The sequence below is a fragment of the Hypanus sabinus genome (genome assembly GCF_030144855.1).
Source record: "Hypanus sabinus isolate sHypSab1 chromosome X1 unlocalized genomic scaffold, sHypSab1.hap1 SUPER_X1_unloc_2, whole genome shotgun sequence".
Classification (NCBI taxonomy): Eukaryota; Metazoa; Chordata; class Chondrichthyes; order Myliobatiformes; family Dasyatidae; genus Hypanus; species Hypanus sabinus.
This window is the reverse complement of record NW_026778968.1, coordinates 218,364-242,682: the sequence shown is the minus strand read 5'-3', so window position 1 is coordinate 242,682 and position 24,319 is coordinate 218,364. Positions and strand designations below refer to the sequence as shown.

The 24,319-nt window shown below is 39.7% G+C and overlaps 1 protein-coding gene across 1 annotated transcript in view; it reads left to right on the top strand.

Moving 5' to 3' along the window:
• The window catches only part of LOC132385622 (complement C3-like), a 300,827-nt gene that overhangs the window by 141,947 nt on the left and 134,561 nt on the right, over nucleotides 1–24,319 (top strand). The window contains exons 19-22 of the mRNA XM_059957796.1: nucleotides 1,763–1,848; nucleotides 19,773–19,912; nucleotides 21,348–21,560; nucleotides 22,128–22,182. Coding sequence (XP_059813779.1) covers nucleotides 1,763–1,848; nucleotides 19,773–19,912; nucleotides 21,348–21,560; nucleotides 22,128–22,182 — 494 coding nt within the window. The remainder of the gene's footprint in view (nucleotides 1–1,762; nucleotides 1,849–19,772; nucleotides 19,913–21,347; nucleotides 21,561–22,127; nucleotides 22,183–24,319) is intronic.

The window sequence follows — 24,319 nt, the reverse complement described above, 5'->3', positions numbered from 1 at the left end:
AGTAACTCAACCAGAAGCCTCTCTGAGGGCAGCAACTCTAGGGCAGTGACTGAAACCAGCAGCCTCTTCGAGGGCAGTAACTCAAACCAGCAGCCTCTCTAGGGCAGTGACTGAAACCAGCAGCCTCTTCAAGGGCAGTAACTCAAACCAGCAGCCTCTCTAGGGCAGTGACTGAAACCAGCAGCCTCTTCGAGGGCAGTAACTCAAACCAGCAGCCTCTCTAGGGCAGCAACTCGAACCAGCACTGTAATACTAACAAATTATTAAATTTGTTTGACAAGGTGATGAGAGACATTCAGTGTAGGGCAGTGGATGTGTTTACATGGATTTTAGTAAGGCATTTAACAAAGTCCCTCATGGGAGGCTAATCCATAATATTAAGCTGCATGGGGTCTGTGGCAAATTGACTGTTTGGATTCAGAAGATTGGCTTGCACATTGAAGGACATTCAAGCTGGAGGTCTATATTTAGTAGTGTTCCACAGGAATCTATGTGGGAACCTTTGCTGGTTCCGATGTATATAAATGACCTGGATGAAAATGAAGATAGGTGGATTATGAAGTTTGTGTATAATATCTAGATTGATGGAGTTGTGAAAAGAGTAGAAGATAAGTGAAGAATACAGCAGAATGTAGATCAGTTGCAGATATGGGCAGATGGAGTATAACCCTTTAACCCAGATAAATATGAGATGTTGCACCTTAGTAGGGCAAATACAGATATAGCACAATGTTAAGGACAAGATACTTAATATTGATGTTCAGCAGAGAGATCTTGGGATCCAAGTTCATAGTTTCTTGAAAGTGGCTGCACAGGTCGGTAAAGTAGTTAAGCAGGGTTATGAAATGCTTGTTTTTATTAGTCAAGGCATTGAGTTCAAAAGTCAAAAGGTTATATAAAACTCTGGTTAGGTCACATCTGGAGTATTACATGCATTTCTGGTTGCCCCACTATAGGAAGGATGTTGAGGCTTTGGAGAGGCTGCAGAAGTGGTTTACCCAGATACTGCCTGGTTTAAAGGGCATGCACTATCATGAAAGGTTGGATAAACTTGGGCTGTTTTCTCCGTAGCATTGAGATCTGAGGGGAGATCTGATAGTTTTAAAAGTTTGCAAGGCATTGGTAGAGTAGGCAGGGAGTATCTGTTTCCCAGGGTTGAAATATCTACCAGCAGGCATGCATTGAAGGTGAGAGGGGGAAGATTCAAGGAGATGTGAGGGGTAACCTCCCTGATGTGGTGATAGAGGCAAATACATGATAGAGGCAAATACAAATGTCTTTTCAGAGACATTTGGATAGGCACATGGATGTAAGAAAGATGGAGGGATATCAACATTGCACAAGTTGGATGGATTAGTAATCCCAGCCAGGTGTCCATATAGTTTGTGTCATGTCAGTAGGCTCATTGGTGTTAGTCATTCCTTCAGCCAGTGGTAGAGGTGGTCAACACTTTACATATCAAAATTCAAAGCCTGCCTAGTGTCTAAAGATACACTGTCTTCATAACTTGCCAAGAATAGATAGTGAATGAATCCTGGAGATACTGATTAATGCCTAGATCATTTATTCATGTGTTCTATGCTTAAAGAGATAACAATCGCAGGCAGTGGAGTACTACGAAATAAGACTATTTGTGTAATGTGTCCAGAGTTTCAACTTAGTAAGTTCTCCTCTAAAATTTCAACAACAAATATGTGCTGTTTATCACAAAAAGTTTATATGTCAAAATGAGCTTAATGTACATTTTCTTTTATTTAAACAGCCTTGCATCATCGGAGATTTCTCAATACCTTAAAGACTCAATCACCACTTGGGAAATACAAGCTGTCAGTGTGTCTCCAACAAAAGGCAAGGCTCTTCTGCATTATAAGAATGTTGAAATCAATAACTACATAATATTTTAAAGGGCACCAAAAGACCAGGCTTTGATCAAATATTATATTTTTTTTCTCATGTGGAAGTTGTGAGAGTGGAGATGTGGGACAAACAGCAACAAACACAGAAAAAAATTGCCTGCACTGTTTACTTTGACTGGAGTGTCATAATGTGCTCATCATTGACTAAAAATATTAACAAGACAGATATATTCCAAATAAGAGGAAATTTTCATAGGGAAGTGGGACACTACCATGGCTGGCAAGTGAAGTCAGAGCCAAAGTAAAAGCAAAAGAGGGGGCATAAAAGGAAGCCAAAGTTAGTGGGAAGTAAAGGATTGGGGAGCTTTTAAAAACATGCAGAAAGAAGCTAGGAAGGTCATTCAGAAGGAAAAGATGAATTATGAGAGGAAACTGGTGACTAATATCAAAGAAGATACTAAAAGCTTTTTTAAGTACTGTACAGTATATCAGAGTCAGAATCAGAATCAGGTTTATTATCACCGGCATGTGACATGAAATTTGTTAACCTAACAACAGCAGTTCAATGGAATACATAATCTAGCAGAGAGAGAGAAATAATAATAATAATTAATAAAATAAAACATAATAAATAAATAAATAAATAAATAAATAAACAAACAAATAAATCAGTTAAGTATATTGAATAGCTTTTTAAAAATATGCAAAAACAGAAATACTGTATATTAAAAAAAGTGAGGTAGTGTCCAAAGTTTCAATGTCCATTCAGGAATTGGATGGCAGAGGGGAAGAAGCTGTTCCTGAATCACTGAGTGTGAGCCTTCAGGCGTCTGTATCTCCTACCTGTTGGTAACAGTGAGAAAAGGGCATGCTCCTGGATGCTGGAGGTCCTTAGTAATGGATGTTGCCATTCTGACACCGCTCCCTAAAGATATCCTGGGTACTTTGTAGGCTAGTGTCCAAGATGGAGCTGACTAGATTTATAAGCTTCTGCAGCTTCTGTTCAGTCCTGTGAAGTAGCCACTCCATACCAGACAGTGATGCAGCCTGTCAGAATGCTCTTCATGGTACAAATATAGAAGTTTTTGAGTGTATTTGTTGACATGCCAAATCTCTTCAAACTCCTAATAAAGTGTAGCTGTTCTCCTGCCTTCTTTATAACTACATCGATATGTTGAGACCGGAGATCAGAGATCTTGACACCGAGGAACTTGAAGCTGCTACCTCTCTCCATTTCTGATCCCTCTATGAGGATTGGTATGTGCTCCTTTATCTTACTCTTCCTGAAGTCCACAATCAACTCTTTCATCTTACTGATGTTGAGTGCCAGGTTTTTGCTGAGGCACCATTCCACTAGTTGACATGTCTCACTCTTGTACGCCCTCTCGTCACCACCCGAGATTCTGTCAACAAAGGTTGTATCGTCAGCAAATTGTATACAGAGAGTAGAGCAGTGGGCTAAGCACACACTCCTGAGATGTGTCAGTGTTGATCATCAGCAAGGAGGATATTTTATCACCAATCCGCACAGACTGCGATCTTCTGGTTAGGAAGTCAAGGATCCAGTTACAGAGGGAGGTACAGAGGCCCAGGTTCTGCAACTTCCTGATTAGGATTGTGAGAATGATGGTATTAAGTGCTGAGCTATAGTCGATGAACAGCATATTGACATAGGTGTTTGGGTTGTCTAGGTGGTCTAATGCCATGTGGAGAGCCATTGAAATTGCATCTGCCATTGACCTATTGTGGCAATAGGCAAATTGCAATGGGTCCAGTCCTTGCTGAGGCAGAAGTTCAGTTTAGTCATAACCAACCTCTCAAAACAATTCATCACTGTCAATGTGACTGCTACCGGCAGATAGTCATTAAGGCAGCCCACATTATTCTTCTTAGGCACTGGTATGACTGGTGCCTTTTTGAAGCAAGTGGGAACTTCTGCCCGTAGCAGTGTGAGGTTGAAAGTGTCCTTGAATACTCCCGCTAGTTGGTTGGCACAGGTTTTCAGAGCCTTACCTGGTACTCCATTGGGACCTTCTGCCTTATGAGGGTTTACTCTCTTTAAAGACAGTCTAACATCATCCTCTGAAATGGAGATCACAGGGACATCAGGCGCAGCAGGGATTTTCACAGCTATAGTTGTGTTCTCTCTTTCAAAGTGGGCATAAAGTGTAATAGAGAGTTGAGGGTAGATATAGGACCAATACAAAATGACACTGGGGATATTGTAATGAGAGATGCAGTGATGGCAGAGAAACTGAATGCGTATTTTGCATCAGTCTTCACAGTGGAAGATGTCCGCAGTATACCGGATATTTCAGAGTGTCAGGGAAGTGAAGATTGTGCAGTGAAAATTACGACTGAGAAGGTGCTCAGGAAGCTTCATGGTCTGAGGGTGGATAGAACTCCTGGACCTGATGGAATACACCTTGGGTTCTGAAGGAAGTAGCTGGAGATTGTGGAGGCAACGATGATCTTTCAAGAATCAATAGATTCTGACATTGTACCAGATGACTGGAAAATTGCAGATGTTACTCTGCTATTTAAGAAGGGTGGGACGCAGCAGAAAGGGAACTATAGACCTGTTAGCCTGACATCAGTGGTTGAGAAGTTGTTGGAATCGATTGTTAGGGATGAGATTATGGCATACTTGGAGGCACATGACAAGTTGGGTCAAAGCCAACATGGTTTCCTGAAAGGAAAATCCTGCCTGACAAACCTATTGCAATTTGTTGAGGAGATTACAAGCACAGTAAAGAAAGGAGATGCAGTAGACATGGTGTACTTGGATTTTCAGAAGGCTTTGACAAGGTGCCGCACATGAGGCTGTTTAGCAAGATAAGAGCCCATGGAATTACAGGGAAGTTGGAAGCGTGGGTGGAGCTTTGGCTAGTTGGCAGGAAACAGAGTGAGAATAAAGGGATCCTATTTTGGCTGGCTGCCGGTTACCAGTGGAGTTCCACAGGGGTTAGTGTTGGGACCGTTGCCTTTTACAAAATATGTCAATGATTTGAATTATGATATTAATGGATTATTGGCTAAATTTGCTGATGATACAAAGATAGGTGGAAGAGTGGGTAGTGTTGAGGAAACAGAGAACCTTCAGAGATATATAGTTTAGAGGAATGGGCAAAGAAGTGGCAAATAAAATAAAATGTTGGAAAGTGTATGGTCATTCACTTTGGTGGAAGAATAATATTAACAGGCAAAATATTATTTAGATGGGGAGAGAATTCAAAGTGCAGAGATGCAAAGAGACTTGGAAGTCCTTGTGCAAGATATCCTAAAGGTTAACCTCCATGTTGAGTCAGTTGTGAAGAAGAAGAAGAATGCAATGTTGACATTTATTTCTAGAGGTACAGAATATAACAGCAGGGATGTGATATTGAGACTCTATAAGGCACTCGTGAGACCACATTTCGAGTATAGCTTGCAGTTTTGGACTCCTTAGTTTAGAAAGAATATACTGACATTGAAGAGGGTTCAGAGAAGATTCACAAGAATGATTCCAGGAATGAAAGAGTTACCATATGAGGAACGTCTGGCAGCTCTTGGGCTGTAGTCCCTGGAGTTCAGGAGAATGAGGGGGGATCTCATAGAAACATTCTGAATGTTAAAAGGCCTGAACAGATTAGATATGGCAAAGTTATTTCCCATGGTAGGGGATTCTAGGAAAAGAGGTCACTACTTCGGGACTGAAGGATGTCCTTTTAGAACTGAGATGAGGTAGTAAATCTGTGGAATTTGTTGCCATGAGTGGCTGTGGAGGCCATCACTGGGTGTATTTAAGGCAGAGATAGATAGGTTCTTGATTAGCAAGGGCATCAAAGAGTATGAGGATGAATGGAAGAATTGGATCAGCCCATGATTGAATGGTAGAGGAGACTCGATAGGCTGAATGGCCTACTTCTGCTCCTATATCTTCTGGTCTTATGGCCATTGGAGATCGTAGGATATAAAAGATGCAAGTTCTATTTATGAGGCTGAAATCTAGAATAGAAATGTAAAATACTGCTTATGCATAACTGGCCAGGCAGCATCTATCAACAGAGAAAAAGTCATTTCCACAGAACAGGGAAAGGTTAGAGATGCAATAAATTTTAAAATGCACAGCAAATGGAAAGGGGGGACAACAATAGAATGTAGTGAATACAGGAGATGTGAAGTAATGGGCATAATGGCTCAGGAAAAAGGAAATGATGAATAATTGTACTGGGGTCTGGGCATTTTTTCATTTTTCAATCTTTTTTATTGATTTCCAAATAAAGAATATACAAATCGGAAGAGAAATTTAACAAGTAGATAATATAAAATACATATAAACAGCAATAGTAAAACCAAAAAGTATATAATATCAAAATCAATTAAGTAAAATATTATACTGTTATATATACAATGGTCAAAAAAACTACCTAACCCTAACCCTAGCCCTAACCCTAATAATCATAAAAAAAGATTGGAAATTTTATTGATAAGGAAAAAAAACCCACTAACTAAACTGAAACAAAAAAAAAGAAAAAAAGGAAAGAAAAAGAAAGATTGAACAATCCAATTGAGGAGAAAATTAGAAAAAAAAGAGAGAGAAAAAAAACACATCCTTCCAGTCATCTCCAAACCTTCATGGATAAGGATTTTCCCCAAAGAGAATAAAGAAAAATAAATAAATTAAAATAAATTAAATCATGTGAAAATATTGAATAAAGGGTCACCAGACTTGTTCAAAATTAAAGGATGTATCAAATGTCCAGCTTCTAATTTTCTTCAAGCTTCGACATGGCATAATGGAGGACAGCCAATAGAAAACAATAGGTGGGTTAGATTCTTTCCAGTGTAGCAAAATAGCTCTCCTAGCCAGTAAAGTTGAAAAAGCTATCACATGTTGGGCAGAGGCAGACACTTTGCTTGCTTCCTCTGGAATAATCCCAAAAATTGCTGTAAGTGGATTAGGTTGAACATTCATATCTATAAATTTAGATAATATTCCAAACTATTATTCCAAAATATTCCTTCCAAAATTATTTAAACTTACACATGATCAAAACATATGAGTTAGAGTAGCCATTTTGACATTACATCTGTCACAAATAGGGCTTATATTTAGAAAATATGCGCCAATTTATCTTTGGATGTATGGGCCCTGTGTACTATCTTAAACTGAATTAAGATATGGCGTGCACTGATAGATGAATTATTGACTACATAATAAATTTTACTCCATTGATTATCTGAAAGTAAATGTTGAAGTTCTACTTCCCAGGTACGTTGAACCCTATCATTAGGCAACATGCGAGCATTCATTAACTGTTTATAAATGATAGCTATTAATCATTTTTGAAAAGGCTTAAACTGAAAAATAACATAAGCCAAATTTGAAGAGCAGACCAAGGAGTAATTTGGTAAAAAATCACATAAAAAATTCCTAACCTGTAAATTCCTGAAAAAATGTGTATTAGAGATATCATATTTATCCATTAATTGTGAAAAAGACATTAAACAGTCTTGTAAAAACAAATCTAAAGAAGTTTTTATTCCCTTAATTTTCCATGTTAAAAAAGCCTTATCCAAAGTTGATGGTTTAAAAAAGAAATTAGAATAAATATTACTAGAAAGTAAAAAAATCATTTAATTCAAAAAATCTACAAAATTGAAACCAAATTTTTAAAGTATGTTTAACAATAGGGTTGAGAGCTTGTCTACCTATTCTGGAGAATGAAAACGAAAGAGGAGCTCCTAATAAAGAAGCTAACAAAAACCCCATTACTGAATTTTCCTCCAAATGTAACCATGAAGGGCGATCTTGGTCATCTATATCATAAATCCAAAAAGTAATATAACAAATATTAATTGCCCAATAATAAAATCTAAAGTTTGGTAAAGCCAGTCCTCCATTTTTTTTTATTTTTGCAATAAAAGTTTATTCACTCTGGAGCTTTTATTATTCCAGACATAAGATACAATCAGAGAATCTACTTTATCAAAAAATGTTTTTGGAACAAAAGAGGGAACTGCTTGAAATATATGTAAAAATTTTGGTAGAATAACCATTTTTATAGCATTTATTTGACCTATCAATGACATCGACATAGGTGACCATTCAGAAAGCGCCTGTTGAGTATTTTCAACTAAAGGGAAGAAATTATACCTGTATAGGTCTTTAAAAATTTTTGTAATTTTAATACCAAGGTAAGTAAAATGGTTTTTGACAATATTAAAAGGTATTTGATCATAATAATCAGAATAATTATTAATAGGAAATAATTTACTTTTATGTAAATTAAGTTTAAATCCAGAAAAAGTACCAAATTCCATAAATATAGATAACATAGAAGGAATAGATTTCTTAGGATTTGAAATGTAAACTAATAAATCATCTGCATTCATTTCCCAGGCCCTGTCCGTTTGAAGCCCTGTCTGAGTTATTCCCACAACATTGTACTTGCCAATTTCCAACTAAGCCTCATGTTCATCTACTTTATTCCTTATACTTCTTGCATTCATATATAATACTTTTAATTCGGTACTCCCCTCTCCTTTCATATCAATTCCTATTTCACTCGGCCATACTGTATGATCTCTTCTTGAGCTTTCTACTCCATTGATTCTGTTGTCCTTTTTGACTTTTCTTATTTTCACTTTCCCTTTAACTGCATCCTTATATTTCCAGTTCATCCCTTTCCCCCCCCCCACTACTTAGTTTAAACACATCTGTGTTGCAGTGGCAAACCTGCCAGAATGCTGGTCCCCCACCTATAAAGGTGCAACCCGTCCCTTTTGTACAATTCATCCCTATCCCAAAGCAGATCCCAGTGGTCCTAGAATGTAAATCCTTGCTTCCTGCACCAGTTCCTCAGCCACACATTCAGATCCATTATCTCCCTGTTCCTGCCCTCTCCAGCATGAGGAACAGGAAGCAAACCAGAGATAACCACCCTGAAAGTCCTGCTTTTTAACCTTCTTCCGAGTTCTCTGAAGTCCCGCTGCAGAATGTCCTTCCTCTTCTTCCCGATGTCATTTCTGCCGACTTGCACTACCACTTCCGGCTGTTCACTTTCAACCTTGAGGATTCCCTGCAATCGATCCATGATATCCTGGATCCAAGCACCAGGGAGGCAACACACCATCCTTAAATCTCACCTGTTGCCGCAGAAACCCCTTTCCGTACCTCCCACTATGGAGTCCCCTACTACCATGGCTCTTCCTGATGTCTGACTCCTCGGCTCTGCTTCTGCACCAATTTTCAGCTCGCAGACCTGTCCGCCTCTCAAACTGGCAGTATCTTCTGTCCTGACACCTTCCAAGAAGGTGAACCTATTTATGAGAGGTACATCCCCTGGGGTCTCCTGTACTTCAAGCATCCTTTCCTTCCTCATCATTGCCCCCTTTCTCTCTTCCAGTATCCTCGGTGTAACAACCTCACTGTATGTCCTGTCCAGAAAACCCTCGTTTTCATGGATAAACCCGAGGTCATCCAGTTCTTTCTTCAGTGCTGCAACATGTTCCTTCAGAAGCTGAATCTGGACATACTTCCCACAGCTGTAGCAGCTGGGAGCACCATCAGTGTCCCTGACCTCCCACATCATGCACGTAGCACACTGAATCAGCTTAGCAGTCACGTCTTCACCCTTTGCAATTGTGCCTGGCGTAGTCTCCTTGCCGAAGACTCGCGAGCCAAAGACTAGCACTTTTCACACCAGGCACTTCCCTCGACCAGGCCGCTTCCCAAGAGCTACACACACCAGAGCTACCTTTTGCTCACATAATAAACCAGTAACAATTAAATATCTTCCAATCGTATAAGTAATAGTATTAAAGTGTACAAAAGTGATTTTGGGACTAAGAAATATAGAAACGCCTCTTGTTTTACTATCTGACTGCAAGTGAAATAAAGGCCCTTTCCAGAAGCAGAAAAACCTGTCCTCATCCTGTTTTCGTATATGAGTTTCTTGCGCAAAAATAGTATCAGCGTTAAGTGTTTTTAATTTCTTAAAAATCCTTTTACACTTAATGGCATGATTGACACTGTTCCAATTCCAAGATATTATATTGATTTTATTAACATCCATGTTTAAAATTGTTTAATATTATATAAAGGAAATGTTACGAAAGTACAGATTAAAGCAAAAGGCGCGGGTACAACCAGAAGGAGTGATGCATTTACGAAAGAGAAATCCATCAAAAGAACTGCCCAATCAAGAAAAGAAACTACTCTAGTAGACCCCTCCCCCTCCCCCCCACCCAATAGATAGAAATGAAGGAACCAATAGTCATGCTAACTAATAACCTTTGACCCTGTTCTCCATCTTGCAGCTCCATATAATTTTTAAAAAAGCAAAAATCCCACGGAAAATAGCCATAATAAAAGGCACAAACAGAATTCAACTACTATAATGTTATGTCTAACATTAATAAAAACATAATCAACAACGGCCATCTTAGAATCAGCTAAAGTAACTTAAACATATATTCAAAAGAAGGAATAAATCTGGGGAAATAATGTTACAAACAATATTCTTTCTCTCGAAAAAGAAAAGTAAATGTGTATATACATATATGTATATATAAAACAGACCTAAAACTATAAGTATTGAAGCAAATAAAAGAAATAAAAAGATTAATTCACATCAGGTCCTACACGGACCACTAAAGTACAATACTATAAAGGTTCCCTGCAAGACAATTATTTATGTACTAATTATTAATAAGATAAAAAAAATTAAATCGACCATGTCCCATACCAGAGAATGAAAAGGTATAACATGTACTTAACTCAAAAGCTCCATAAACAACTCATACAGCAGATACTTCAAAATTGCCTATCGAGTAATCGAAGTAACTTTAATATTTTATTCAGTAGGCTTAACTTTAAGGTTTTTAATATACTCCCATCCCTCCTGAGGAGAGTAGATTCTCAATGATTGAGATTTTTCAGGAAAAATTATCAGCTTTGCTGTAAAGCGAAGGGAGGGATTTAAATCTAATTTATACATTTCACTCATAACTTCTCGATATTTCTTCCTTTTGGCAAAGATCTCGGGTGGATAATCTTCGACTATACGAATTTGTGTTGAATTGAAGAATAATTTCCGTTTCTTTCTGGCTTCTCGAAGAATAGCTTCTTTAGTTGTACAATAATGCAAAGAAAGTACGACTGCTCGAGGACGTAATTTGGCTGAATGGCGAGAGAATGGAATTCTGTGAGCTCTGTCAATTAAGGGTCTAGTTTCAAGGGTCTCATTGAAAAGTGAGTACAGCATATCTGAAAAGAATTTTAACAGATCACCAGCTTCAGTATTTTCAGGCAGTCCCAGAATACGCAGATTTCCTCCAACACCCTCTACTATCTATATTAACCATTCTTTTCTTCGTTTTAGATAGCTCTCGGGTAATTCCATTGATTTTCTTTTCCATTGAAGATATCTTCATTCCTTGATCTTTAATAGTTTACTTGAATAGATCATGCTCACTCTCGATTCGGGTTGTAGTCTGCTGAAGTGTTTGAAGTTGAGAGTCCAAGTTTTTCAGAGCATCTTGAATCGTAGAAATAGCTTTTTCGAGCTTCGCGCTTGAACCGGCCAGCTTATCAATTTTAATATTAAGCGATCCGAATTCCAACTTCATGTCTTGTGTTGAAGAAAATATTCCCACTAGTGTAACAGGTTCCTCTGTTTCCTTGGTGTGTTGTCTTTACGACAGTTATTTAGTTTATAATATTTTCGCTTAGTAATTCATTTGTTAGTATTTTCTAGTTAGAATTAGAAGTGTTTAAAGTATATTCATTGCCTGTAAAAAATATCAGCATGCGATGACGTCACATATGGTTTCGCCGCGTCCTGTGGGAAAATACCGGTTTGAGATTAACGCGAGGGTGGGGGGGCTCACCACGAGGCACACCTGAGCAGAAGTTGTTTTGCAAGCATTAGAAATCACAGTGAGAGCAACGCTGTAATTTAATAGATAATCGATATATTGAACTAAAATGTTAACGCTGATCCTGTTAAAAGTAACGACGGTCGATAATGTTTATGTTTTCGTTAGTTAAAGAGTTGCGGATAGTTTGCATTGAAGTGTATTTAAAGTAGTCAATGGCGCAGGTAAACTCTGCCTGTATACTGCACCTTAATGTAATGTAGTTATAGTCGCTTTTACAAGTATTTACAATGGAAATGTGATATTAAGAAAGGAATAAATACTGTATCAATCTTGTATTGTTTTATCAACAGTTTTCACCATATGTTAATGTGAAGAGTGAACAGTAAATGGTTAATCTTACTGCAAACTGGTTTTCATTGACTGTGGTTTATCTCGACGTTTAATTCGGCGTTCGTTACACCCGAAGGAGAACGTTACAGTGAAAAAGCGGCATTATCAGGTGTTTCAAGTGCTGCAATGTCATCTCGATCCAGCATCAAGTCGATGCCGCCCAGCGACAAGGGCAGTAGAACGACATCAAGTAAGTCCACCCAGGCAAGGGCCAAGGCAGAAGCCGCCAGGGTGCGACTGCATTACGCCAGACAAGAAGCAGGTTTGAAAATGGAACAGGCCACCAGAGAAGCCGAATTCCAGAAGGAAAGGGCCACCAGAGAAGCCGAAACCCAGTTGGAAATGGCAAAGATATCGACAAAGTTGCGAGTGCTGCAGCTAGAAAGAGAAGAAGAAGCTGCCAAGGCAGAAGCAGAGTACATAGAAGAAGCTGAAGGAATGCACGATCTGGCCGAAGTAAGATCTACTTCAGAAAGGACCAGATTGGAACGCACAAGCAACTATGTACAATCTCAAATAGAAAGGCAGGCTTGTCCTTCCTCTCAATACGTATTTGATAACTTCCCAAGCTACGAGGAACCTCAGAGAGGCACGATTGCATCACATCCATACGAGGAAGACAATTTACCCTCGCGACTCGGTGATGAAGTCGAGAATGAAAGAGCTGACAACCAATACTCCTCGACACCAAACTTACAAGATTTGGTGCGAAGAGATGCAGAGGTCGAATCCAGGACGGCAAATTCCATAAGAAATGTACGCCCTCAGTCATATAGGCGCCAACGTATTTCTCCAGCCCGCATGCCGCTTACAGTTGATCCCACGATGCAGTATTTAGCACAACGGGATCTCATCACTTCGGGACTGTACCAGTTTGATGATAAACCTGAAAATTACCGTGCATGGTACTCCACATTCACCAACGCTATCGACGGAGTCCAACTCAGAGCAACTCAAGAGTCGGACCTTATGGCGAAATGGCTGGGAAAAGAATCACGCGACCAGGTGAGACGCATACGTTCAGTGTACATCAACAAACCCGAGCTAGCCTTAAGCAAAGCGTGGGAGAGACTTCGGGAGGGCTATGGGGCCCCCAAAATTATTGAAGCGGCACTATATCGACATCTGGAAAACTTTCCTAAGGTGTCAGCCAAAGATCACATTAAGTTAAGAGAATTCGGAGATTTACTCATGGAGATCCAAGGCGCCAAAGAAGATGGCTACTCAGCTGGTCTAGTATACCTAGATACTCCATCCGGGATTAGACAAATCGTGGACAAACTTCCATTTGGGCTGCAGGACAGGTGGCTGACTGTTGCCTCAGAGTACAAGGAAGACCACGGTGGACGATTTCCTCCCTTTAAGCACCTCACTGAGTTTGTGTGCAAGGAGGCGAAGATGCGAAACGACCCTAGCCTCGTGGGTCCAGGAAGCAGTACGATTTACACCAAGCCAGGTAGATCCTCTTCGAACGTTTTCAACATTGATAAACCCGTGTCAGTGCTCAAGACCGAAGCCCTTACAACTAACAACGACCCTGGCAAGTATTGTCCATTGCATAACAAACCTCACCCCCTCAAAGGATGCAGAATGTTTAGGGAAAAACCCCTTGCAGAGAGGATGGCCCTTCTCAAGGAGAAAAGAATATGTTTCAGATGCTGTTCCTCAACCTCTCACCTTGCCAGAGAGTGTACGATCACCGTGAAGTGTCCGGAATGTGATAGCACGGATCACGTCGGGGCCATGCATTCCGGCCTGTCACCGCAAACCGACGACACTCCTTCACCCCCACAACAGGACGGCGGGGAGGGAGAGGCTCACTCCAGGTCAACTGTTGTCAGCTCGAGCTGTACAGAAGTTTGCGGTCAAGCTCAATCAAGCCGTTCTTGTTCCAAGATCTGCCTCACTAAGGTATACCCTAAAGGAGCCAAAGACAAGGCCATCAAAGCTTATGTGATTCTGGACGATCAGAGCAATCGCTCACTAGTCAGTCCAGAGTTCTTTAAATTGTTCAACATTGAGAGTGAGCAGTTCCCATACTACCTTAGAACTTGCTCAGGCAACATGGAAACCCAAGGAAGGAAGGCAGAAGGCATCCAGATCAAGTCCCTGGATGGTAAAGTCATCATCTGTCTCCCTCCGCTCTTAGAGTGCAATGGAATCATGAATAACCGCACTGAGATCCCGACACCAAGTGCGGTGCTACACCAGCCACATCTCCGCCACATCGCAAAACACATCCCAGAACTGGACCCAAAAGCAGAAATACTCCTGCTATTAGGGAGAGACGTTCTCCGGGTGCACAAGGTTAGGCAGCAGGTCAATGGACCACACGACGCCCACTTTGCGCAACGTCTGGATCTAGGCTGGGTGGTGATAGGAGGGGTGTGCCCTGACGATGTACACAAACCGACGGTGAACACACTCAAGACCAATGTGCTAGAGAGTGGCCGCCATTCAATTTTTCAACCCTGCCCGAGTGTCCCGTGCATTAAGGAAGCACAACAAGACGTTAACAAGCGTAAAGTAACTGACGAGACGCTGGGTCAGTCAGTCTTCGCTCAAACCGAGCATGGTAATAAACTTGCACAATCAGCTCAAGATGCCATTTCTTTAAAAACAAAGGACACCAAGGTCTTCAGAGATAAAGCAAATAATGGGGTCGCCCCATTACCTTTCAGAGAACCACGCCAGCGCTCACCAAATAACAAAGAGCAGGCAGTCAAGCAGTTCCTGTCCTTACGAAAAACCCGGAAAAGGAAACCTGAGATGCAGCAACGCACCCGATTGACCCACGAGGTACTGTGCACCCTAATGGCAGAGGTCACAGCCATTATAAACGCACGACCACTCTTACCTGTGTCTTCTGACCCAGAAAACCCCTTCATACTTTCACCATCAATGCTCCTTACGCAGAAGGCAGGAGCACCTCCTCCACCAGGAGACTTCTCAGACAAGGATTTGTACACAAAGCAATGGAGACAAGTCCAGGCTCTGGCAAATCAGTTCTGGTCTCGCTGGAAACAGGAAAATCTACCTTTGTTGCAACAGAGACAAAAGTGGACAGAACCCCGCAGGAATCTTCAAGTTGGAGACTTAGTCCTGCTCAGGGACAAGCAAATCACACGCAACAGCTGGCCAATGGCCAGAATCACTGCTACATTCCCTAGCAGGGATGGACATGTCAGGAAGATCGAACTGAAGACTACCGACCAAGGCGATGTGAAAATTTACCAAAGGCCAGTTACAGAAGTTATTCTACTTCTACCTAATGACTGATTAAGAGACTAAGTTTTGTACTCTGTTCATTGTGACCTTACGAAGGTCAGGCAGGGAGTGTGTTGTCTTTACGACAGTTATTTAGTTTATAATATTTTCGCTTAGTAATTCATTTGTTAGTATTTTCTAGTTAGAATTAGAAGTGTTTAAAGTATATTCATTGCATGTAAAAAAATATCGGCATGCGATGATGTCACATCCTGTTTCGCCGCGTCCTGTGGGAAAATACCGGTTTGAGATTAACGCGAGGGTGGGGGGCTCACCACGAGGCACACCTGAGCAGAAGTTGTTTTGCAAGCATTAGAAATCACAGTGAGAGCAACGCTGTAAGTTAATAGATAATCGATATATTGAACTAAAATGTTAACGCCAATCCTGTTAAAAGTAACGACGGTCGATAATGCTTATGTTTTCATTAGTTAAAGAGTTGCGGATAGTTTGCATTGAAGTGTATTTAAAGTAGTCAATGGCGCAGGTAAGCTCTGCCTGTATACTGCACTTTAATGTAATGTAGTTATAGTCGCTTTTACAAGTATTTACAATGGAAATGTGATATTAAGAAAGGAACAAATACTGTATCAATCTTGTATTGTTTTATCAACAGTTTTCACCATATGTTAATGTGAAGAGTGAACAGTAAATGGTTAATCTTACTGCAAACTGGTTTTCATTGACTGTGGTTTATCTCGACATTTAATTCGGCGTTTGTTACACCTGAAGGAGAACGTTACACTTGGTTTGTTCCATTTGCTCCATTTCAGGGAAAGTCTTGGTCTTCAATACCAGAACGACTTTTGTCAGCCATTGTAATTAAGTCGTAAACCCTTCAATAAAAATAATAAATCCTTCAGTAGAAGTAGTAAATCATCAAAACTAAAAGGGATCTGTTAGTGGGATATAAAATATATTAAAAGAGAGAGAGCCACTAGGAATGCGACCTACTCCATGTGCTACAAGGTGGAGAATCCTGGGCCTTTTTTAATCAGGATTTCCTCGCATTTGCAATTTATCAATGACAAAAGAAGAAAATAGTTCCTTGCCAGTAAGTTAATCCATTTATATCTGTTAGGATATCAGATTGTGTCAAGGAATACTGTATATATATTAAAGCAGTGTTAATGCAATGGTGTTCTTATTCAACATGGAACAGTAGAGCACAGTACAGGCCCTTCAGCCCATGATGTTACGCCAACCTTTTAACCTACTCAGTAATCAATTTATCTCTTTCCTCCCATATTGCTCTCCATTTTTCTTCATTCATGTACCTATCTAAATTGCTTTAATGGATCTGCCAGTACCACCAGTTGTATTTTCAGCATACTTACCATTCTTCCCATAATACCTAACTCTGGCATCCCTCTGACAACTTTTCCAATTATCTTAAAAGAATGCCCTCTTGCATTATCATTGTTGCCATGGTAAAAAGGCACCTGCTATCCATTCTAGTATCTTGTACACCTCTTTTGGTGGAACATTCCATCATCACAGTGAAATTATACGGGTGCTTTTATACATGTTATCAGTTTTATCCTATTTCTTCAGTCAGTCACAATCACCAGAAAAAAAGATGCAGAAAAGACAAGCGACTGTCAAGGAAGGTTTATGTGCTACTAAAAGAACACACCAGAAAAAAAGATGCAGAAAAGACAAGCGACTGTCAAGGAAGGTTTATGTGCTACTAAAAGAACACACCAGAAAAAAAGATGCAGAAAAGACAAGCGACTGTCAAGGAAGGTTTATGTGCTACTAAAAGAACACACCAGAAAAAAAGATGCAGAAAAGACAAGCGACTGTCAAGGAAGGTTTATGTGCTACTAAAAGAACACAAGGGTTATCTATTGTTTAAGACAGATGCCAGAGACAGAGGCAGAGAAAGAAACAGGAACATGTTCTTAGTAACAGCTGCCTAGCTAGGACATTGGTGAATTGTTGTGGAATATCATTGTCAATCAGAGGAGGTCTGTATTGAAATCAGAAATATTCTAATTTTCAAGGTGTAAACAAATGGACTTGCTGCTGTGAGTCTTTTGATACATCAACTGAAAAAGTTCTTCCTCGGGGAAACTGTACATTATCATTAAAACTGATACTATTCATTCCAGGTGCAGTCTACCACTTGAATAGACACATAATATTGACCATAATTGGATAGCATCTGAATATTTATTAGCCCATGCCTTTGACCATTGTTACTGATCCTCAGCAACCTTCTTGAATGTTCCAGGGTTCCAATGTTTCAGATGTGATAGAGGCCTAGGGATGAAGGTTGGGTGTGGCTTTGCTAGTCGGGGAAAATATTACAGCTGTGCTTTGGCAGGGCAGATTAGAGGGCTTGTCTACTGAGGCCATATGGGTGGAGCTGAGAAACAGGAAAGGTATGACCACATTAATAGGGTTGTATTATAGACCATCCAATAGTCAGCAAGCAAATCTGCAGAGAGATAAGACAACTGCAGGAGACAGAAAGTTGTGATTGTAGGGGACTTTAATTTTCCACACATTGATTGGGACTCTCATACTATTAAAGGTCGAGATGGGTTAGAGTTTGTAAAATGTGTTCAGGAAATTTTTCTAAATCAATATACAGATGTACAACTAGGGAGGATGAAATATTAGATCCCATATTAGGAAATGAGTTAGGGCTGGTGACGGAGAATTGGAGGATAGCTCATGTAGTTCCGAAGTTTAAAAAAAGGCTCAAAAGTAAGCCAAGAAATTATAGACCAGTAAGTTTGACATCGGTAGTAGGTAAATTATTGGAAGGAATACTAAGAGATAGGATTTACAAGTATTTGGATATATAGGGACTTATTAGAAAAAGTCAGAATGGCTTTGTGCATGGTAGGTCATGTTTAACCGATCTATTAGAGTTTTTTGAGGAAGTTACCGGGAAAGTGGATGAAGAGAAGGCAGTGGATGGTACACACATGGACTTCAGTAAAGCCTTTGACAAGGTCCCGCATGGGAGGTTAGTTAAGAAGATTCAGTCACTAGGTATACATGGAGAGGTGGTAAATTGGATTAGACATTGGCTCAATGGAAGAAGCCAGAGAGTGGTAGTGGAGGATTGCTACTCTGAGTGGAGGCCTATGACTAGTGGTGTGCCACAGGGATCAGTGCTGGGTCCATTGTTATTTGTCATCTATATCAATGATCTGGATGATAATGTGGCAAATTTGTTGATGATACAAAGATTGGAGGTGTAATGGACAGTGAGGAAGGTTTTCAAAGCTTGCAGAGGGATTTGGGCCAGATGGAGGAATGGGCTGAAAAATGGCAGATGGAGTTTAATGCGGACAAATATGAGGTATTGCACTTTGGAAGGTCAAACCAAGGTAAGACATACAAGGTAAATGGTAGGACACTGAGGAGTGCAGTAGGACAGAGGGATCTGGGAGTACAGATACATAATTCCCTAAAAGTAGATAGGGTCATAAAGAGAGCTTTTGGTACATTGGCATTTATAAATCAAAGTATTGAGTATAAGAGTTGGAATGTAATGGTGAGGTTGTATAAGACATTGGTGAGACCGAATTTGGCATATTGTGTGCAGTTTTGGTCACCTAATTACAGGAAGGATATCAATAAGGTTGAAAGAGTGCAGAGAAGGTTTACAAGGATGTTGCCAGGACTTGAGAAACTGGTTACAGAGAAAGGCTGAATAGGTTAGGACTTTATTCCCTGGAGCATAGGAGAATGAGGGGTGATTTGATAGAGGTGTATAAAATTATGATGGGTATAGATAGAATGAATGCAAGCAGGCTTTTTCCACTGAGGCTAGGGGAGAAAAAAAAACAGAGGTCATGGGTTAAGGGGGAAAAAGTTTAAAGGGAACATTAGGGGGGCTTCTTCATGCAGAAAGTGATGGGAGTGTAGAATAAGTTGCCAGATGAAATGGTGATTGCGGGCTCACTTTTGACATTTAAGAAAAACTTTGACAGGAACAAACGTATATGGATGAGAGGGGTTTGGAAGGATATGGCTCAGGTTCAGGTCAGTGGGACTGGGCAGAAAAATAGTTTGGCACAGCCAAGAAGGGCCAAAAGACCTACTTCTGTGCTGTAATGTTCTATGTTTCTCTAATTCAAAGTAAAAACACACAAAATGTGATTGGTCATTTGAGTAATATAACACCTCTACAATTTTTTAATGTTTCTACCTCAAATCAGAGATAATTTGTATTATATTATGGCAGAGCAGTCAATTTAAATCTGTATCAATTGATGGTAATGCAAAAGTTATTCCTTCAAAGTATGAGGTTAACATGAAGGAAATTAAGTTTATTCCTGTTTTGGAAGTAATTTGGTTTCTCTGTGAAATATAACAACAGATACTGTTAAGTGCGGTGCCTATTTTGAATATTAAAACTTCTTGTTACAGGAGTATGCATTGCACAACCCTATGAACTGACTGTAATGAAAGACTTTTTCATCGACCTTCGACTTCCATACTCAGCTGTTCGCAATGAACAAGTGGAAATTCGAGCAGTCCTTTACAATTATCATACTTCAGAAATTCAAGTAAGTTTGGCAACGATATTAGACATCCTAAAGACTTTGGTCACAAGAAGATCATTATAAATCCTGCAATGAATGAAATAGAGTTGTGTAATGGGGTGTAGAATAGTTTAAGTGAATAGTGTTGCATTTATAGCAATGGTCCAAGTTCAGAAGTGTAACTGGATGAAGAGGAGTTACAGGAGAGGGATCAGAGATTAAATGTGAAGAGGCAAAAGATTTAAATTTTCTGGAAGGTCATACAAGCAGACAAAATCATGTTGTCTTGTGTTCACCATTGGTGGGGTGGAGGGAACAATAGATGTGCAAGAAAGCCAGCCTCAGTGATATGCATTTTTGAAGCTGTAGGGTGTGAAGAGGACAGATGATAGTCAGAAGGGCATGAAGGGATTTGAACAAGACAAACATAAGTTGGAATCTCTGAGAAACGCAGATCATGCTAAACTGTTGTATAACTTCAAATCAACTCGTCCATGCAACTCATGGTGGCCAATTCTAAAGATTCACAAGTCTTTGAGAGAAATAATTTCTTTCTACAATGCTAAAATAATGGATCTCTGATCCCAAGCTTGTGCCTCTTTTCAGCCAGTGGACACCACATCCACCCTGGGAGGTAGCTCTAGAACCTTGTCTTACGTTCCACAGCCAGTTCTACAAACCTTTTCCTTTAAAACAACTTGCTGATCCCAGTCTAATGAATATCTATTAGAAAAATTTAATTGTTAGTCACTTAAGTTTACTGGATTGAAAATAGATCTTCTATCAACCATCTGTCATTAAACTATTATTTATGCTGCTATATTCACTTTTGTATATTATGTAGTATTGTTATATGTAATTACATATGGATTCTTCAAAATCTTAGGGCAACACAATATGCTTTACAGTCAATTTTGGATTGCTTGAAGATTAGTGCAGAGACATAGTAGTGTAGTGGCTAGCAAAATGCTATTATGGTGCCAGCAATCTGGATTCAAATCCACCCCTGTTTGTAAGGAGTTTCTACATTCTCTCTGTGACTGCGTGGATTTCCTCTGGGTACACTGATTTCTATCCACATTCGAAAGACGTATGGGTCAGTAGGGCTTCTGGTCATGTGGGTCTGTTACTGTGCTGTATATCTAAACCTACTCATGATTGAAATGTAGAAAGCACAAAACAAGTGCACACACAGCAAGATCCCACAGACAGCAATGAGGTAATGGGTGGGTAAATTGCTTTCATGATGTCGTCTGAAGCAAACATATTGGCTGCAGAACTGTCCTGTTTTCTTCAAATTAATTGCAAAGGAATCTCTTACCAAGGACACATGCCCTAACTCCCTTTAATGCCTTATCTGGAAAAAGCCTTTCACTAAATAGTGATGTCATTATAGTACTGAGAGAAGTTGTTTTTTACATTTTCTGCTAATACATTTTTGGTACTTTTAAAATTCCAGGTTCGTGTAGAGTTTCCATACAATGAGAAGCTGTGCAGCAGTGCAACACCATCAAAACGATATTCTGTTAAACTCACTGTTCCTGAGCAATCATCCACTGTGGTGCCTTATGTTATAGTTCCTTTGACTGTGGGAGAAATAGTAATTGAAGCCAAGGCCTCAGTTATGGATGTCTTTGTGACTGACGGAGTAAAAAAGCCGCTCCAAGTAATGGTAAGTTCAAAATAATTAAACTTCTGACATCCAGCAACATAAGTGATTATGAAAGAATTGTCTCACATCAGGTCAGATGTCTGAAATAGTATTGAACTGCTGATGCAAAGCTTTGGATTGCTCAGAATCTGAATTTGAAAGGTTCAAACATTCGAACAAACTTGAACATTTGATAGTTTTCCTGGGAATATAATTTGGGAGTGGCGATTGGGCAGAAGGATAATCCAGCAGTTGCTAAGTATTTCATTTTATTCACTGTTAATGAATAAACAGTATTTCTAGTCTGTGATGATGAAGGAATGGTGATATATTTCAAAATGTGATGATAGGGAGCCTGCAGAAGAAGATGCACCTGTGTGGCTCCTTCCAGTGTCTTATATGCTAGTGTTGAATTGTTTTGAAGGCAATACTGAAATCTATTATCAGTCAACTCCGAGCTCTCACATTTATAAACTGAGGTGTATTACATGGAAAGTTGCATAGAGTGCAGAGTAAATAACTTATAGTAAATGAACACCTAGAGGAAACCAAACCTTTACATATTTACTGTATTCTTTCTTTCTGTAGCCAGAAGGAGTAAAGATTGAACTCCCAGCATATAATCAATTTTTGGAACCCAAAGGTAAGTGTCCACTAATTTGAAACCCCTCAAAATATGTATTTGTTGGTAACAACATATTCTATTTAAATTGTCCCTCAATTTTGCTTCACCAGAGTCTTATCAAACCAAATTTACTGGAGATAAAAATGATGTTAGGGCAAATGATCAGTAATTTAGTCAGAACAGAAAGAAAGAGAAACTATAAGTATGACAAATCTTCAGTGGTAACTGTGGAGAGAGAAATGGAATTGATTCTTATATTGGTACTATTTGGTGCAAATGAGGAAAAGATAAAGGAATCAGGATTAAAGATGCAGAGCAAACCAAAGAGAGTTCATATAATAGAGCAAAAATTAATGGGAGGTTATAGGATTGAGAAACTTTTAAAACAAGCAGGAGGCAACTAAAAATATCATAAAGGAAAAGATGGAATAGGAAGGTAAGCTAGCCAATAATATTAAAGAGGATACCAAATACGTAGTCTTCAAATACGTAGTCTAAAGATAAATGAGTGGAGATATTGGTAGTAATGGGGGACAAGGAAATGGCAGGCCAACTGAATACTATAAGTATCTTGCATCAGTCTTCACTGTATGCCAGAGATTCCATAGTGTCAGGGGGCAGAAGTATGTGAAATTGCCAATACTAGGGAGAAGTTCCTTTGGAAACTGAAAGGTCTGAAGATAGATAAGTCACCTGGACTAGATGGTATACACCCAAGGGTTCTGAAAGAGGTGGATGAAGAGATTGTGAAGACATTAGCAACATCATCAGTGCAACTTCGAATGAAAAAGAAGGCCGTAGTCAGCATGGTTTCCAAAAGGAAAAAAAATTGCATAACAAATCCATTGTAATTCTTTGAAGAAACAAAATGCAGGAAAAATCGGTGGATCTTGTGTACCAGTATATTTAGAAAGCCTTTGACAAGGTGCCACACATGAGGTTGCTTAACAAGGTAAGGGTCCATAGTATTACAGGATGCACACTAGCATGGATAAAGCAGTTAATAAGGGGAACCTTTCCACAGGAGTCTGTGCTGGGATTGCTTTTTTTAATGTTATACATCAATGACTTGAATAACAGAATTGATGGCTTTGTGCAAAGTTTGCAGATGATACAAAGGTAGGTGGAGGGGGCAGTTAGAAGCAGAGAGCCTACCAAAGGACTTGAGATAGATTAAGAGAATGGCCAAAGAAGTGGCAGCAGAAATCGTATTAGGAAGTGTATTTTCATGCACTTTGGTCAAAGAATAATGGTAGACTATATTTAAATAGACAGAAAATCGGAGATGCAAAGGGATTTGGGAGTCTTCATGCTAGATTCCCATAAGGATAATTTGTAGGTTGAGTCTGTGGTGAGATCTCACTGAAACCCAGTGAATGTTGAAAAGACTAGATGGGGTGGATGTGGAGAAGGTGTTTCCTATGGTGAGGGCATCCAGAACTAGAGGGCACAACCTCAAAATTGATGGGTGATCCTTTAGAACAGAGGTAAGGAGGAATATTTTTAGTCAGAGAGTTATAGATCTGTGGATTGCTCTCCTACAAACTGTGGAGGAGGCCAAGTCTGTGTGTATATTTAAGGCAGAGTTTGATTGTTTCCTGATCAGTCAGGGCATCAAAGAATATAGTAAGAAGGCAGGTGTACGGAGTTGAGTGGGATCCAGGATCAGCCATGATGGAATGGTGGAGCAGACTCAGTAGAGTGAACAGCCTACTTCTGCTCCTATGCCTCATTGTCTTATAAAGGCAAGATTTAATGTTAAGGCTTTATAAAATCAAGGATGTAATGTTGAGGCTTTAAAAAACACTGGTAATGCCTCAAGGAGTACTGCAAGCAGTTTTTGGCCCCTTATCTAAAAAAAGGGTACACTGACCTTGCAGAGGTTTCAAAGCAGGTGCAAGAAAATGATTCTGGGATTGAAAGGCTTGTCATACAAAATACATTTCATGGCTGTGGGGCTGTACCCACTGGAATTCAGAAGAATAAGGGGTGATCTTATTGAAGCCTATTGAATGTTGAAAGGGTTTGACAGAGTGGATGTGGCGAGGCTGTTCTTTATGATGGGGGAGTCTAAGACCAGGGGCACTGACTCAGAGTAGAAGGTTGTCCTTTTAGAACTGAGTTGAGGAGGAAGCTCTTCAGCTAGAGGTGGTGG